Source organism: Tachyglossus aculeatus, chromosome 4, assembly GCF_015852505.1.
Source record: "Tachyglossus aculeatus isolate mTacAcu1 chromosome 4, mTacAcu1.pri, whole genome shotgun sequence".
NCBI classification, from domain to species: Eukaryota; Metazoa; Chordata; class Mammalia; order Monotremata; family Tachyglossidae; genus Tachyglossus; species Tachyglossus aculeatus.
In genome coordinates, this window is record NC_052069.1 from 84,857,917 (window position 1) to 84,876,498 (window position 18,582).

The 18,582-nt window shown below is 42.6% G+C and overlaps 1 protein-coding gene across 2 annotated transcripts in view; it reads right to left on the reverse strand.

The window, feature by feature from the left end:
- The window catches only part of VPS13B (vacuolar protein sorting 13 homolog B), a 1,018,523-nt gene that overhangs the window by 891,137 nt on the left and 108,804 nt on the right, over positions 1-18,582 (reverse strand). For both annotated transcript variants that reach the window (XM_038744561.1, XM_038744562.1), the window contains exons 8-11: positions 13,096-13,191; positions 12,472-12,594; positions 10,376-10,513; positions 6,964-7,051 (exon numbers count right to left, since the gene is read on the reverse strand). In XM_038744561.1, coding sequence (XP_038600489.1) covers positions 6,964-7,051; positions 10,376-10,513; positions 12,472-12,594; positions 13,096-13,191 — 445 coding nt within the window. The remainder of the gene's footprint in view (positions 1-6,963; positions 7,052-10,375; positions 10,514-12,471; positions 12,595-13,095; positions 13,192-18,582) is intronic.

Below are 18,582 nucleotides of genomic sequence, written 5' to 3' on the forward strand. Positions count from 1 at the left end.
GAGCCAGGATTCGAACCAGATCCTTCTGACTCCCAAGCCCATGATGCTTCTCTACACATATATTGCTAACCACAGAGAAGCAGCGTGGCTCAGTGGAAAGAGCCCGGGCTTTGGAGTCAGAGGTCATGGGTTCGAATCCCAGCTCTGCCAATTATCAGTGTGACTTTGGGCAAGTCACTTCATTTCTTTGAGCCTCAGTTCCCTCATCTGTAAAATGGGGATTAAGACTGTGAGCCTCCTGTGGGACAACCTACTCACCTTGTATCCTCCCTAGCACTTAGAACAGTGCTTTGCATATAGTAAGTGCTTAATAAATGCCATCGTTATTATATCTTGGACAAACCTGTACGAACAAGGCCTAAACCTTGAATAAAATGGTTTCCCTGCAATGATCACCTCCTCATCATCATCATCAATCGTATTTATTGAGCGCTTACTATGTGCAGAGCACTGTACTAAGTGCTTGGGAAGTACAAATTGGCAACATATAGAGACAGTCCCTACCCAACAGTGGGTTCACAGTCTAAAAGGGGGAGACAGAGAACAAAACCAAACATACTAACAAAATAAAATAGAATAGATATGTACAAGTAAAATAAATAAATAGAGTAATAAATATGTACAAACATATATACATATATACAGGTGCTGTGGGGAGGGAAGGGAAGGAGGTAAGATGGGGGGATGGAGAGGGGGACGAGGGGGAGAGGAAGGAAGGAGCTCAGTCTGGGAAGGCCTCCTGGAGGAGGTGAGCTCTCAGCAGGGCCTTGAAGGGAGGAAGAGAGCTAGCTTGGCGGATGGGCAGAGGGAGGGCATTCCAGGCCAGGGGGATGACGTGGGCCGGGGGTCGATGGCGGGACAGGCAAGAACGAGGTACGGTGAGGAGATTATCCCAAAGGACAACTGGGATGAATGTATCAGGGTTCATGCGCTTGGGATGGATGGTTAGGGTTCAGGCAGAGGAGGGAAAAATTCAGTTGCAGCGCACTCTCCAAGCAGGAGGTGGGTGAGCAAGTCCTCTTTCACCAGATTTCGAAAAACATGATGACCTCTTCCACCCAGCTTCGAAAGTCCGTCATCATTTAAGAGCCCGGGCTTTGGAGTCGGAGGTCATGGGTTCAAATCCCGGCTCTGCCCAACTGTTGGCTGTGTGACTTTGGGCAAGTCACTTAACTTCTCTGTGCCTCAGTTACCTCATCTGTAAAATGGGGATTGAGACTGTGAGCCCCCCGTGGGACAACCTGATCTTGTAACCTCCCCAGCGCTTAGAACAGTGCTTTGCACATAGTAAGTGCTTAATAAATGCCATTATTACTATTATTATAACCCTGTGAACAGCAATGCTGTCCAAACGAAGATGAAGGGGCCCTATTACTACACTCACTTCCCCCCAACTCTGTCACCAGGCCAAGGCGGCAGCCAAACCCTCATTTCTGCATGGGAGAAGGGAACAATTTGGAAGCTCCTGCTTCATGTCCTCTCACCCCCTCAATGAGGACTATCCTACATTTAAACCATCACGACCTACCCAGACTTCTAAACGTTGCTAAAGTAGTCCTTTTGTCCACCACAGTCAATCTACCAATGGTATTTGAGCACTGTACTAACCACTTAGGAGAGTCCAATCCGACAGAATTAGCAGACAGGTTCCCTGTAGGTAAGGAGTTTACAGTGCTGGGAGGTGGGCCTCCTCTCTGCTGATGTGGGGAGGGGGGGAGGCACCACATTCATTCATTTGATCGTATTTACTGAGCGCTTACTGTGTGCAGAGCACTGTACTAAGCGCTTGGGAAGTACAAGTTGGCAACATATAGACACGGTCCCTACCCGACAGTGGGGCATTAGGCTCTGCCCGATGGACCCCAAAGCCCACCGGGTGGGAAAACGTCTGGCCACATGCCCACCCTGCCACTGTGACTCTTGGAGCCACCAGAAGACCCCTTAATAGACTGCGTGGCTGGACAGGCTGGACACAGGTTGCACAAAGTCCAAGTCCCACACGGGGCTCACGGTCCTAATCCCCATTTTACACAAGAGGTAACTGAGGCCCAGAGAAGTTAAGTGACTTGTCCAAGGTCACACAGCTGACATGGGATGAAGCCAGGCCCTCTAACTCCCAAGCCTGTAACTTTAGTCACTGGATCAAGCTGCTTCCTGTTACCAAAAGAACCTCCTTTTGGTAAGCAATAAAGATCCTAACCAGTGTGGGGTTTTTTTTCCCTTATAGTGAAAGAATCATATTTAACAGATGCAAATAATTTTTTTCCTTTCACTTCTCATTCATTCATTCAAGGTTTATTCATACATATTTACTGCAAAGCAGTGTGGCTCAGTGGAAGGAGTGTGGGCTTGGGAGTCAAAGGTCATGGGTTCAAATCCCAGCTCTGCCACTTATCAGCTGTGTGACTTTGGGCAAGTCATTTAACTTCTCTGTGCCTCAGTGACCTCATCTGGGAAATAGGGATTAAGACTGTAAGCCCCATGTGGGACAACCTGATCTCCCTGTATCTCCCCCAGTGCTTAGAACAGTGCATGGCACATGGAAAGCGCTTAAATACCAAAATTATTATTACTATTATTGCTTTCTGCAGCACTGAAGTGCAAACCACTTGACTAGTGTCAGAAATAATCATCATCTTCAATTCACTCTGTGGGACATTTTGTGCTCCTGCAACCACCATCTTTACTGATCCAGTTAGTTCATTCATTCATTTTTATTGAGTGCTTACTCTGTGCATTCATTCACTCAGTCATATTTATTAAGCGCTTGCTGTGTGCAGAGCACTGTACTAAGCACGTGGGGGAGTACAATACAACAATCAGCAGACACGTTCCCTGCCCACAAAGAGTTTACTGGCGAGGCAGACGGAGGGGCTTAGTGTGGGAAGGTGTCTTGCCACTGCCCCTGAACCAGGACTGCTTCCTCTCTTAAGTCCTAAGAGCACTCGGGAAGCAACAAGGAAAGACAGCTGGCAGAATGCAGTGTGCGTGGTGGGGGGAGCAAACACCATCTCCTCCCTCCAAAAAAAAAAAACATCAGATCTCAGAGGACCCAGTGATTTCGGCAGAGGTCATCGGAAGCCCTAATTTCCACTACTTTACCTTTAAACATCTATCATAGTGAAGCACCATGGTCTAATGGAAAAAGCACACACCTAAGATCATCTCCCAGATCCACCACCTGCCTGCTGTGTGAGCTTGGGCAAAGAGAATGCCTCGCTTTCCTCATCTGTAAAATGGGGATTCAATACCTCTTTTCCCTCCTACTTAGACTGCAAGCCCCAGAGGGATAGGGACTGTGTCTGACTTGACTATCTTGAATTTACCCTGGTGCTACACTTTTCAAATACTGTTATTACACTTAATAACAACAGCTTGCTACACTATTAGAATCTTATTAAAAATGCCTTCAATTTGGGTAATGAAGGGAGGGTAGCAAAGGGCAAACAAGCAGGAACAGAAGTGTTGTACTTCTGGGGACATAATGGGGACATAGTGGGGACATAGTGATAGGATGCTGTCACCTATGTCATTCACTCTAAATAATACCAGGAACGCTTTTATTTGAAAAGTCACAAAAGCAGGGAAAGATGCACACAAACTAGCAATGAATATAGTTATCTTCAAGGATGCTTGGATGAGTTGGACTCTGTTTCTCCAGATCGAAGTGTAAATTGTGTAGCCTCAGTTGTATCTTTAAAATCAGATGGATTGCATCGGCACCTAACTGATTCACTACCTGCAAGGTAGTACCTTTGCCACTGAAGCTTTCCATTGTGTACAGGTAATCCATGTAGAAAGCCCCAAACATCTGCATTCCAGCTATCTCTGTGTATGTCTCCTGCCAACAAAGCAGAGACATACACAGCGGGTATGTCTGTGTAAATCATCTGATTTTTTTAAAATAATAATAATACTGACGGCATTTATTAAGCGCTATGTGCAAAGCTCTGTTCTAAGCATTGGGGAGGTTACAAGGTGATCAGGTTGCCCCACAGGGGGCTCACGGTCTTAATCCCCATTTTACAGATGAGGTAACTGAGGCCCAGAGAAGTGAAATAAGGGGATGGAGCTGTAGTTAGGGTTGAAGAGGCAGTGAAGGTAAAAACAGCAAAAATACCCTGAAAGGCAAAAACCTCACCAACACAGTTAGTGGTCATTTTCATTTAGATTGCTTTAACACTTAATGTATACTGCTGTTGCACAACCAGAGAAATTGCAGAGGAGGACTCTTTAAAAATGGTTACCACACAATTACCACACACTTTTGTAATCAAGGAATAAGATCTGCACCAATTTTAAAGATCTCTTCACTTTATTTCCTGTATCATGGTCAAAGGTCATTTTCCAGCACTTAATTATTAATGCATTGTCTGGGGTATCATAAAGAACAGCGAAATTAGGAGATTCTTATCCGGAAAACCAAACCTCAACACAGGAAGCTATTATCACCCGGGTTCAAATTTGCAATACCTTTTGAAAACCCTGGTCAAACTATAACCACAGGGCCTATCACAACAAAAACAAACAGCAGTAGGAACTCCTTTTCTTCCCTCTATTTACTTCTTCTTACCTTTGCCACTAAAGTGCGGTTCTGAACTTCTTATCCTCAAAACAGAGTAGGCCTAGATATCTGAGTGCCTTTGAAGTACATCAAAGATAAACGTTATCAGAAGATAACACCATTGTGTTAATATGCTTCTAAGTGTTCATACAGCATGGAATTATAGTGCCATTTGATAATCAGAGACATCCCTAGGGGCTGTAGCCTTGGGCAACTAACCCAGTGTTGGGAGTCTTGGTTTGGTTGTGGGAGGGAGAGTTGGGCAGAGAGAAAAGGGGCAAGAGAGAAACCCAGTTTTAAGGTGGCAGGGTAGATGTGTCTCCTCAGACTAATTTTAGATACCACCTCTCTAGAACTGTGACTAGAAAAAGAAGGTCTGGACAGTGAAGCATGGTTGGCAATGTGCCTGCCTTGTGATGTTTGCTTGGTTTCCGGTTTTTATTTTATTTAATGGTATTTCTTAAGCGCTACGTGCCAGGCAATGTACTTAGCACTGGGGTAGATACAGGCTAATTAGGTTGGACACAGGACATGCCCCACATGGGGCTCACGGTCTTAATCCCCATTTTTTTTAGATGAGGTAACTGAGGCGCAGAAGTCAAATGATTCACCCAAGGTCACACAGCCGACAAGTGGCAGAGCCGGAATTAGAACCGAAATCCTCCCGATTCCCAGGCCCATGCTCCATATACTAGGTTACACTGCTTCTCATGTTATTCCTGCATACACAGTTTCATCACACCACTACTACTATTTTCTCACGTAGACGATGATGTGCAGAAACACAGTCCATAGCCTACCCTGTGGAGAGACTTGATTTCTAGGTATGGAAAGATAAAAATTGACTATAAATGAAATTATCTAAGTCTACAGGAGACTCATTTAAAAGAGAATTAAAACACCACAAAAGGCATCGAAAGATTTTGCTCACCACCTCTCCACATTTAGGAAGACCAGTGTCACTCTAATCTGAGTGCAAGTCCATTTAGCATTATTCTACACTAAGATATTTTTCACAGTTCATAGGGTTCATTAAATTCAAAATAAACTTCCCCTCTCCTAAAATTTAGGAGTTGTACAAAAAACACATGCTGAAATATATGCCGGTGAATTACACTCTAATCCTGAAATCTCTTTACATTACAGTAAATATTTCGATGTACCAGCTACATTATTCAATCTTGTTCGAAATATGCCGAGAATGAAACTTGGAATCTGCTTTAGAAAAATACACTGGAGTACAACATTTCTGTGATAACAGTAAATTCATTCATTCAATTGTATTTATTGAGTGCTTACTGTGTGCAGAGCACTGTACTAAGCATTTGGGAAGTACAAGTTGGCAACATATAGAGACGGTCCCTACCCAACAACGGGCTCACAGTCTACGAAATGCAGTAAACGCAATCCTGTTCACCTATAAGGGGAATGAACTCGGAGACTCCTTTCACCCTTTCAATTCAATTCACTCATTCCTGCACAAGGAGGGCTACAATGTTTGCAAAACACAAACTTCTTAAATGGACAAACTTTTAGTCAATAACTAATGTTGCCATTTATTACTGTAGCACAATGTACAGCTATTATAAAATACCCTATGTTCTGTCAACACTTCTCATAGGCAGTATTCCTGAAACGTCTATTACCTTATACTACAGATATATATAGATAGATATATCATCTGAAGATACAGAAGACTCCAAACACACACACCAAAAACTGGTGATTTCATTTAAAATCTCCAGCCTCAACAAGCTTCTAAGCAAAGTTGTGCAAGATTATAAAGGCAGAATTCTTCTGTTTTCTACACCCTACAACCAGCTCAAAAAAATGAAAATGATATAACCATGTCTAAAATTTATCTGATACAAAAGAAATTAACTAAAAGCATAAGGGACAGATAAAAGAACACTGGGAAGCAAGAATGTTTTTCCTTTCTTAGTGTGATAAAAACAAGAATCCTGGAAATAATAAAAAACTTCTTCAGAGCGTCCAGAAGTATAATTTTTCAACCAGTTTTCCATCACACACACTGCTCTTTTTTGACCTAAAAACAGCTAGTCAAAAGTGACTTGGAAAAGGGAGGAATTCTTCTTTCCCATTGTCTCACGGAATATCTGTTTCCCTGCACAAAAAATACAATATGGTACTTATAAGAGCTGATTAATTGGTTGAGTGGAATACCTTTCTAATCATCCATGGAGGGAAATGAATCAAAATGCCAGCAGGCTAAGAAGACTCTTAACACGCACCAGGGCGTATTAAATGATTCCAAAAAGCAACCCTAAAAGGTAAATCTGGGGTAACAGAGGACAACCGGTCAAGGACCAGGTGGCTCTGAAGAAGCCTTTGTTTCTGTTGTTCAAGGGAAGGCAAACATGAGGAAAAGAAACCAGTACCTTTGCCACTGAAGCTTTCCATTGTGTACAGGTAATCCATGTAGAAAGCCCCAAACCTCTGCATTCCAGCTATCTCTGTGTATGTCTCCTGCCAACAAAGCAGAGTAAACAGAACAAAAGTTGTAGAAGAGGAGAATCTTAAGATTACAACCCGATAGGCCAAGAATCGGAGACATATGCTTGTTTGGGTTTGTGTATCAACTCTAGAAAAGATTATCAAAACAAAAGACCAGGGGTTATCCAAAGAATTCACCTCTACCACAGGTAATGCAACTTCTATTATGGGGCATACAAAAGGACATCCATAATTCTACTGGACATTTTGACCACTTTATCAATAATGCCTAGTTAATGAATACCTTTAATGGAGAACATATTCTTCTCTTGACCTCTCTCGATACCACAAAACCATCTAATTGCACAGGCTCACAAGACAAGCCAGTAAATCATGAAGTATGGGAAAACTTTCACAAAACAGATATTAACAGCTTGCCAAAATAAAACAAAAAAGTCAGAATCAATGGGTTTATTAGGCAATATCAAACCATAATATGATTTATTTTATCATAAATGATGGCTATTGGAATTGTGATTTGAAAATAAGGCCAAGTAAAATGTTCGGCAGGAAGATCACATGAAAAAAACTCACTTTCAAAGTACAACTGAAATCCAGTTTGACCAATTCTTGCGTGACCTTGTGCTCCTGCCAATTTTATAAAGAAAAGGAAAAGCCCAGATAATTATAGGACTTGCACCTCACTGAACATAGAAAGCTCTGAGTCACCAGATGGAAAGGGTTTAAATGTGCAGTTGTGACCTCGAATGTAGAAAGCGCATCACGGAGATCAAGTAGCCGCAATCTAGGCAAAGTCGGAAACTTAAAATGGTTTTCAATTAAAAGAGCAAATTGGGGTTTCATCTAAATTATGCAAGCCCATTGACTCCCAATTGTCAGGGCAAGTTAGCTACTTCTAGAGGAGGGGTGGTCAAAATTCAGCCAGCTTAAAGACTTATCACAGAGGGACCGCCTAAGCAGCCGTCCCTTAAGCTTCCAGCCTGTTGCCAACAACCCCAGCACACGACAGCTCCCGTAACCGCTCAACACAGTTGAGGCTGTGACGTGAGGGAATTACTGGGGGCATCTACAAAGGGCTCATATTTAGGAGTTGCTGCAAATGCAAATTCTGCCATTTTCACCTCTCAACCCTCCCTGCCATCCAGCCGTCCTCTACGGCAGCTGGGAAATTGGCCGCTCATCCACGGTTTCCCCAGTTCAGGAAGTACCCTACTAGGCACGTTCCAGTGCTTAGAACAGTGCTTTGCACATACGAAGTGCTTAGAGAAGCAGCGTGGCTCAGTGGAAAAGAGCATGGACTTTGGAGTCAGAGGTCATGGGTTCACATCCCGGCTCTGCCAATTGTCAGCTGTGTGACTTTGGGCAAGTCACTTCACTTCTCTGGGCCTCAGTTACCTCATCTGTAAAATGGGGATGAAGACTGTGAGCCCCCAGTGGGACAACCAATCACCTTGTAACCTCCCCAGCGCTTAGAACAGTGCTTTGCACATAGTAAGCGCTTAATAAATGCCATCATTATTATTATTATTATTATTAACAAATGCCATTATTATTATTATTATTGTTCACAGAATTCTGGAGGGGGTCTTATAGGATCAGTGGGCTAAAGCAGTGTTGCCTAGTGGAGAGAGCATGATGGTCCTGGGAGTCACAAGGACTAACCCAGCTCCGCCATTTGTCTGCTGTATGACCTTGGGGAGGTCACTTCACTTCTCTATGCCTCAGTTACCTCATCTGCAAAATGGGGATTAAGCCTGTGAGCCCCCCATTGGACAACCTGATCACCTTGGAACCTCCCCAGCGCTTAGAACAGTGCTTTGCAAATAGTAAGCGCTTAATAAATGCCATCATCATTATGATTATTATTATTAATCTCTGGGCCTCAGTTACCTCATCTGTAAAATGGAGATGAAGACTGTGAGCCCCATATGGGATAGGGACTGTATCCAACTCAATTTGCTTGTAATAATACTTGTACCCACCCCAGGTCTTAGAACAGTGCCATAGGAAGCACTTCAGAAATGGAGAAGCAGCATGGCTCAATGGAAAGAGCCCAGGCTTTGGAGTCAGAGGTCATGGGTTCAAATCCCGGCTCCGCCAATTGTCAGCTGGGTGACTCTGGGCAAGTCACTTCACTTCTCTGGGCCTCAGTTACCTCATCTGTAAAATGGGGATTAAGACTGTGAGCCCCAAGTGGGACAACCTCATCACCTTGTATCCTCCCCAGCACTTAGAACACTGCTTTGCACATAGTAAGCGCTTAACAAATGCCATCATTATTAAATACCATAATTATTGTTAAAGGAGGTGAGCTGTAGGCTACATGTAGTTTCAGCAATTTTGTCCAGCACCCGTGACCTCAAGCTGCTCCCTGGAACATCCAGACAATTCTGGAGCTTGGTATATAGACAGAGAGTCAGGATGAGGAAGTGATAAACTTTCATTCATTCAATCGTATTTATTGAGCGCTTCCTGAGGAACCCCAGGAACCCCAATCTAGATTGGCCACAGAAATCAGAAGGGTCCAAGGGCAGTCCAATTGATTTGAAATTGTTCGGGACAGGTTGGCGGGGAAGCCTTCAAAGCCGTGCATTTCCTCAAGGCTGCTCAAAATTCCCGGGAGCTTCTTTCCTCATGATTACCCTAGACTGGAAGTCAGGCCAGAGTTCCACAGCTCTGGGGCTGCCTTAGGTAAACCCAAAGTGACTTGAAGATTTATTTAAACTGTCCCCTTCACAGTCACCAGTCCACCACTCTCCCCAACCCCAAACCCTTTTAAAAATCCCATCTTCCAGAAGCCTTTCCTAAACCCTCATACCCTCCATCTGCCCTCCCAGCAAATGAAGCATTTGGCTGTGTATCCCCTTAAGCCCTTGAATGCTCACCCCAGCTTCACAGCAGTTATGAACATATCCTTATAGGCTACCATTTCCCCTATCTGTAATTTACTTTAATGTCTGTCTCCCCCTGTAAGACTATAAGCTACTTAATAACAACAATAATAATAATAATAATAGCATTTATTAAGCGCTTACTATGTACAAAGCATTGTTCTAAATGCTGCGGCGGTTACAAGGTGATCAGGTTGTCCCAAGGGGGGCTCACAGTCTTCATCCCCATTTTACAGATGAGGTAACTGAGGCCCAGAGAAGTTAAGTGACTTGCCCAAAGTCACATAGCTGACAATTAGCGGAGCCGGGATTTGAACCCATGACCTCTGACTCCAAAGCCCGTGCTCTTTCCACTGAGCCACGCTGCTTCTCACTTGTGGGCAGTGATCACCTCTATTAACTCTATTACATTATATTTTCCCACTGCACTTATTCTTTTTCTGACCTTATGGTGAGTTGCATCCAAAATGAATTCTGCACGAGTGCCATTATTTTCTGGACTTCTGTAATCAAACAGGGAATTTGTAAGGTATGTCATCCCTTTGGTACTTAAATTTTCACCACAAAGGAAGAAACGGGCTTCCTGAAAATGAAAAAAAAATAATATGAAATTTTATGAAAATCATATTAACGGGATATAACAACCTGGTGAACAAGGCTTTGGTTTTATCATATACATAGTATTCAATAAAATTAAGATAATACGATCCCTTGACACCTCCCAAAAAGGGACAAAGCCAAGTTTCTAATAACATTTGAAATAGAAACAATAGGCATGTCATCACCACACAAACTGAACTAAATTCCACTGATGAATTAAGAGCAAGCACCATTAAATAAAAGAGAGATTCTTTGAACATAAAACCTGGGGTGAATCCTTTTACCCTGAATAATGTCACACTTAAATCTTGGCATATTTCCCATGCATTGTCCATTTGTGGGAGGAATTACTGGGAAGAGTATCTCCCCCTCTAGACTGTTCGCTCCCTTTGGGAAAGGACTATGTCTATTGATCCGCAACCAACTCAAGTGCTTTGTAGAATGCTCTGCACACATTAAGCAAACAATTTATCATTGATTGACTGAAGGCTATATCGTCCGTAATTTTAATAATTCCTTCAAAATCTCTTCCCTCTCCCTTCTAAAAATAAGATAACACAGTACCATTCTAAACCAAGTCCTAATCAGTAATATTTGTTGAGTGCTTACTGTGTGCAGAGAACTCTGCTTGAGAGAAGTCAAGCAAACAGCCAGTAGACACATTCCTTGCCCTCCAAGAACTTACACCCTAAAAAGGGAGAGGGACTTTAAAATAAATTACAGATCTGTGCAAGAGTGTTGTGGGGCTGAAGGTAGAGTGAATAGCAAGGGCTTTAAGGATACAAATTCAGGTGCATACACAACACAGAATGCAGAGGGAGTAGGAGAAATGAGGGCTTATTGAGGTATGGCTTCTTGGAAGACATTTGATTTTAGTAATAATAATAATAATAATGATGGAATTTGTTAAGTGCTTACTGTGTGCAAAGCACGGTTCTAAGCACTGGGGGGGATACAAGGTGATCAGGTTGTCCCACGTGGGGCTCACAGTCTTAATCCCCATTTTACAGGTGAGGGCACCGAGGCTCAGAGAAGTGAAGTGACTTGCATAAGGTTACACAGCAGAGCCGGAATTAGAACCCATGACCTGTGATTCCCAAGCCTGGGCTCTTTCCACTGAGCCACGCTGCTTCTCTAGTAGGGCTTGGAAGGTGGGGAAAGTGGTGGTCTGTCCACTATGAAGGAGGAGGGGCTTCCAGGCCAGAAAACATGAGGAAGGGGCCAGTGACGAGATAAAGGTAGGGTTAGTGATGAGATAAAAAAGGTACAGTAAATTGGCACTGAAGTGAAGCACGTGGGATTTGAACCCATGACCTCTGACTCCAAAGCCCGTGCTCTTTCCACTGAGCCACGCTGCTTCTCACTTGTGGGCAGTGATCACCTCTACTAACTCTATTACATTATACTTTCCCACTGCATTTATTACAGTACTCAGCACAAAGTCAATTCTCGATAAATTTATATAACTTTATACGTTATAGTAAGAAATCAGAGGCCCAGAAAAGGTAAGTGACTTGCCCAAGGTCACCCAGCAGACAAGTGGCAGAGCTGGGATTAGAACCCAGGTCCCGATGATTCCCAGGCCCGTGCCCTATCCACTACGCACAGATAAAACAGTAACTAGAGATGATGAGATCGAGCCTGCTTCCCAGTTGATTCATTCATTCAATCGTATTTATTGAGCGCTTACTGTGTGCAGAGCACTGTACTAAGCGCTTGGAAAGTACAACTCGGCAACAGTTGATGAGTGGATGATGTAGGGTTGAGCAGGTCAGTGAAGTTGGGGAATAAGAGGAAGCGGGGAGCAGAAGTGTCTTTGGAAACATCCATATTGATCTACAGGAGCTTCAGCATCCAGGTAAGGATGGGGAAAAAAAGAGAAGTCCTACTATTTTATTCTTCTGCATCTCTTTTCCAAACACTCTTTATACACTCATTTACCTCATCACTTCTGTTCATAGTCTCTTCGAAGTCTTTAACTCCCATAATTCCTTTAAGACACATAGCTTGGCAACCTACAAAGCCTATCTGGCAATCGAAGAAAGGTTCTCCCATCATAAGAGCCTGTGGAAAGACAAGGTAAATCAATTAAAGAAAATAATTTGAACTGCAAGAAAAAGGATGCAACACTATGATTTTTCCAAGATCAGTAGCATACCTCTATTCCCCCCAATCTAAGAAACAGAGCCTCAATTATCCACATCGACAGGATGGGATGGTTGCAAAATCCAGTGGGAATTTCTCTCTAGCCGAGTCATTTCCCAGCCCTTGCCCCGGACTTTGTTCTACTCAGGTGCTGAGGAAATGTGTGCCACATTTTTGCAAGCACCCACTTCTGCAACTGATTCTATTGCTAGACTTAATAATGCAGAGAAAAATAACTCCCTGCTCCCATCAGTTTATATAATCAACGCTCTACTGTCTTCCAGTGGGCCTCATTATACAGTAAAATGGAAGTACAAAACCAGTAGTTATCAATACCTGGAAATGCTCCCTAAATGAAAGATTTATAAGGCATTTATCTGCCAGAATCTTTACCAAAATTTATTTATGATGGAAAATTACCTCAATTGTAGTTCCTTCTTGCTCCCAGCATATTACTTCCTTGGATTTTACTTTCTGTGGGCTATAATAACTATTCTCTGCTTGCATTTCAGTGAGCTACGGAACAATATGACAAACACCATATATAAGTCAATATTAGCACTAAGTAGTAATCTGTTATCGATACTGAATTGAAGATGACAAAATAAACGTTACTTTTGGCTAAATTACATGAGGCAGGAAACAGGTGCAGTACAACAGCTGTAGCATATTACACTGTATTAGAATATAAAAGCTTACAGCTGAATGTGCCAATTTAATCTTCATAAGGCAAAATATTAACACATTTAATTTTTCTTATGACAATTCTATTAAAAGATTAAACAGCAACCATGCAGCTGCAAAAATCATAACAGCAATTGAATTATATTTTCTACCTCTCCCGCCAAAATAAATCTATAAGCCACATAGTAATTTTTTTATGGCATGTGTTAAGGGCTTACTAAATGTCAAGGACTACTCTGAACGCTGGGGTACATACAAAACAATCAGGGTAATAATAACAATGATGATGGCATTTATTAACTGCTTACTATGTGCAAAGCACTGTTCTAAGCACTGGGGAGGTTACAAGGTGATCAGGTTGTCCCACGGGGGGCTCACAATCTTAATCCCCATTTTACAGATGAGGTAACTGAGGCACAGAGAAGTGAAGTGACTTGCCCAAAGAAGCAAAGCTGACAACTGGCGGAGGTGGGATTTGAACTCATGACTTCTGACTCCAAAGCCCGGGCTCTTTCCACTGAGCCATGCTGCTTCTTGGGTAGGCACAGTCCCTGTCCGATGTGGGGATCACAGTTTAAGTAGGAGGGAGAATAGGTACTGACTACCCATTTTACACTTGAGGAAACTAAGGCCCAAAGAAGTCTTTTAGACTGTGAGCCCACTATTGGGTAGGGACTGTCTTTATGTGCTGCCAACTTGTACTTCCCAAGCGCTTAGTACAGTGCTCTGCACACAGTAAGTGCTCAATAAATACGGTTGATGATGATGAAGTGACTTGCTCAATGTCTCACAGCAGGCAAGTGATGGAGCCGGGATCAGAAACCAAATCCTCAGATTCCCAGGCCTATGTTCTTTCCACTAGGCCACAATGTTTAATTTGTCAAGTTCTTACCACCTGCTTTAAGGCCTCAATCAGCTGTTCCCCTCCTACCTACATCTCTTATTAAATACTCCAACCCAACTCTCACACTCCCCTCCTCTAAAGCCAGCCTACTCTTGTACTGTGATCTGTTCATCCCACCACGGGCCCCTTCCACACATCCTGCCTCTGGCCTGGAATTCCCTTCCCCTTCATATCCCACCGTTGGGTAGGGACTGTCTCTATATGTTGCCAACTTGTACTTCCCAAGCGCTTAGTACAGTGCTCTGCACACAGTAAGTGCTCAATAAATACGATTGAATGAATGAATGAATATCCAACAGTCCATAACTCGGCCCGCTTTCAAAACCTTCTAGAGCATTCTTAAAATCGCACCTCCTCCAAGAGCCCTTTCCCGGCTGAAAATTCTTATTTCATTCATTCATTCATTCAATCGTATTTATTGAGCGCTTACTGTGTGCAGAGCACTGTACTAAGCGCTTGGGAAGTACAAGTTGGCAACATATAGAGACGGTCCCTACCCAACAACAGGCTCACAGTCTAGAAGGGGGAGACAGACAACAAAACATGTGGACAGGGGTCAAATCATCAGAATAAATAGAAGTAAAGCTACATGCACATCATTGACAAAATAGAATAGTAAATATGTACAAGTAAAATAAATAGAGTAATAAATCTGTACAAACATATATACAGGTGCTGTGGGGAGGGGAAGGAGGTAGGGCCGGGGGAGATGGGGAGGAGGAGAGGAAAAAGGGGGCTCAGTCTGGGAAGGCCTCCAGGAGGAGGTGAGCTCTCAGTAGGGCTTTGAAGGGAGGAAGAGAGCTAGCTTGGCGGATGTGCGGGGGGAGGGCATTCCAGCCCAGGGGGAGGACGTGGGCCGGGGGTCGGCGGCAGGACAGGCGAGAATGAGGCACAGTGAGGAGATTAGCGGCAGAGGAGCCGTGGAGGATTTCGCATAGCTGCCCTTCTTTCTGCAGCAACTACGCACACTTGTGTCCTCCTTAATAATAATAATAATAATAATAATAATAGCATTTATTAAGCGCTATGTGCAAAGCACTGTTCTAAGCACTGGGGGGTTACAAGGTGATCAGGTTGTCCCACGGGGGGCTCACAGTCTTCACCCCCATTTTACAGATGAAGGAACTGAGGCCCAGAGAAGTTAAGTGACTTGCCCAAAGTCACACAGCTGACAGTTGGCGGAGCTGGGATTTGAACCCACGACCTCTGACTCCAAAGCCCGGGCTCTTTCCACTGAGCCATACTCATTTCAGCCCCACAGCACTTACATAACTAGCCTCATATTCTACTACCTCCCTATCCATAACCTGTTTTGATATCTGTCTCCCCTTGTACAGCGGAAACTCCACGAGGACAGGGATCATGTCTACCACCTCTGCAGTATTGTACTTCCCCAAGCATTTAGTACGGTACTCTGCACAATGTAAGCACTCAAAGTCCGTTGAAAGATATTATTTGAATGACATACGTTAATCATTTTCAACTCTTTTTCTTTTATCTAAAGGTAAATTTTAGTTATTTGGTACCAGAAATTCAAATGAATTACTCAGAGAAATAGATTTATTCTTCAAATTTTAAGGTACCGAAGTCAGAAATCACACCATGAAATGACAAAAGTATTTTTCAACCACTTAAGAAAAATTACATTATTCAACAAAATGTACATTAAAGTTCAAAAGCAACGGTCCACAAATTCACCAATTATTGTCATACCAGATACAATTCTAAATACGTTTTCCATAAAATTTTAAAATCTCCCAAGACCTCATTGCTTAATTATTTCCAACATCAAAACAGCCACCATATGCACAACAAAGTAAAATTCTATAATCCAAATGATTAAGTGAAATTGGATTTTTTTAAACCTAATCACTTTTCAGCTGTCTGCAATTATTGTTGGGGAAAGGCAATTAATTGATTAAAAGAACTCAAACATTACAAGAACAATTTTCAACATTATTAGAAAAAAGCTACATTTAATTTGGCAAACTTTTTTTGTTGGACTGGTATCAACTGCTCAGAATGCTAATGTAGAAACATGACCTTATTTTTCTGACCAAAATATGAACCACAAATTAATTCCATACATTCTTCACATACAGGCTAAACAATGAGATCTGATGTTTTCTTCCTAAATGTCAAAATGTTTCTCTCACAACTTTATCTAATAGAAATATTATAAACTGTTTTGAACCCATGTTAATCAGCTTATCAGCTGACCTAGCACAGTCCTTCCTGTAAAAATATCTACACTGGACAGGTAACAAGGGCATTCAATAATTCTCATCAATAAAACTATAGCAAACATCTTTATTTTAAAATACTTCAGAATAATTCACTAATTTACAAGAAGGACCAAAGCTACGTTTTTACTGTCATAATCTATTAAGGCTAAAAACAGTGCTTGATACATAGTAACTGCTTAAACACAATATTAATAGTCTTTACGAGAACAGGTTAAAAAAAAAGCAGAAATACCTGAATTCATGTTAAAACAATTCAAAGGATCACCATTTTGGCATATACTTAAATCCACACCCAATTACTACTAATCCATTCCATTACAAAGGAGTAGATATGGAATATTTTTACTTATAATACATTTTTGGATTCCTAAATCCAAAATTCATTAGATTTTCATAAGGCCTGAGGCATCCCATCTCTATTTTGAAATGAATTCCTTTAAGGAGATTTCAGAAGATTAATTCTAACACATTAACCATTACACAAATAGGTGAATTGAAAACAGATATAGTGTGTATAAATAACATTTCCTGCAATCAATCGGTCAAAGGTATTCGAGCTTACGGTGTGCAGAGCACTGTAGCAAGCACTTGTAAGAGTACAGTATAAGAGTTGGTAGATTTGTTTTGCAACTTGTTTGTGGATACACACTTCTCTTTTTCTCCTTCCTCCTTTAGCCTGTTGCTGTCCATACCTTTCCCTCATTTATTGCAGCCACCTTAAGCCACAGTGCCTCCAGCCAATGCTGGGTGGTAGGTTTTGGGGGTCTAAACAGACCACTGCCTCCATATCAAAGTATGCCTTGCCATCTCCGATCAGGCCAGAGTTGCCTCCAAGTGCAACCACTACTTGCAGACTGTACTGAGCCTCTGCTGCTTGGGCTCAGACATATTACTTTCTGCACTCTTGTGGGCAGGAATCCGTGCCTGTCAACTCTATTGTACCCTCCCAAGCACTTAGTACAGTGCTCTGCCCACAGTAAGTGCTCAATAAATACCACTGACTGACTGACACCGCTGAAAATGAAAATCACCTACTGGAAGGCCAACGCAGGACCACTCCAGTACCTTCCATCTCCGCTCGGCCACGTGCCTGCTATGTGAACTTGGGCAAATCACTTCATGTCTCTGGGTCTCAGTTACCTCATCTGGAAAATGGGGATTAAGAGTGTGAGCCTCATGTGGGACAGGGACTGTGTCCAACTTGTATCTGCCCCAGTGCTTAGAAGAGTGGCTGGCACACAGTATGTAATAAGCGCTGGGGTAGATACAACTTAATCAGGTTGGACGCAGTCTATGTCCAACATGGTAATCACAGGCTTAATCCCCATTTTACAGATGAAGGAACTGAGGCACAGAGAAATTAAGTTACTAAGGTCACCCAACAGATGGATTAGAACCCAGGTTCACTTTGACCTCTTTGCTTCAGAATCCTCACAGAACTCTCACTTCAAAAGAACCACTCCGTTCACAGATGTACAACTCTGGTCTTTCTGCAGCAAATAACTCAGGATAGAGCACAGTCTGTGACAAGTTTTACTGTACCTTCAATCAATCAATCAATCGTATTTATTGAGCGCTTACTATGTGCAGAGCACTGTACTAAGCGCTTGGGAAGTACAAATTGGCAACACATAGAGACAGTCCATACCCAACAGTGGGCTCAGTCTAAAAGGCTCACAGTCTAAAAGTCTACCTTCCAATTGTTTCCTCTGATCTAGCTTTCTGTTACCTATCAATCAATCAATCAATCGTATTTATTGAGCGCTTACTATGTGCACAGCACTGTACTAAGCGCTTGGGAAGTACAAATTGGCATCACATAGAGACAGTCCCTACCCAACAGTGGGCTCACAGTCTAAAAGGGGGAGACAGAGAACAGAACCAAACATACCAACAAAATAAAATAAGTAGGATAGAAATGTACAAGTAAAATAAATAAATAGAGTAATAAATATGTACAACCATATATACATATATACAGGTGCTGTGGGGAAGGGAAGGAGGTAAGACGGGGGGATGGAGAGGGGGACGAGGGGGAGAGGAAAGATGGGGCTCAGTCTGGGAAGGCCTCCT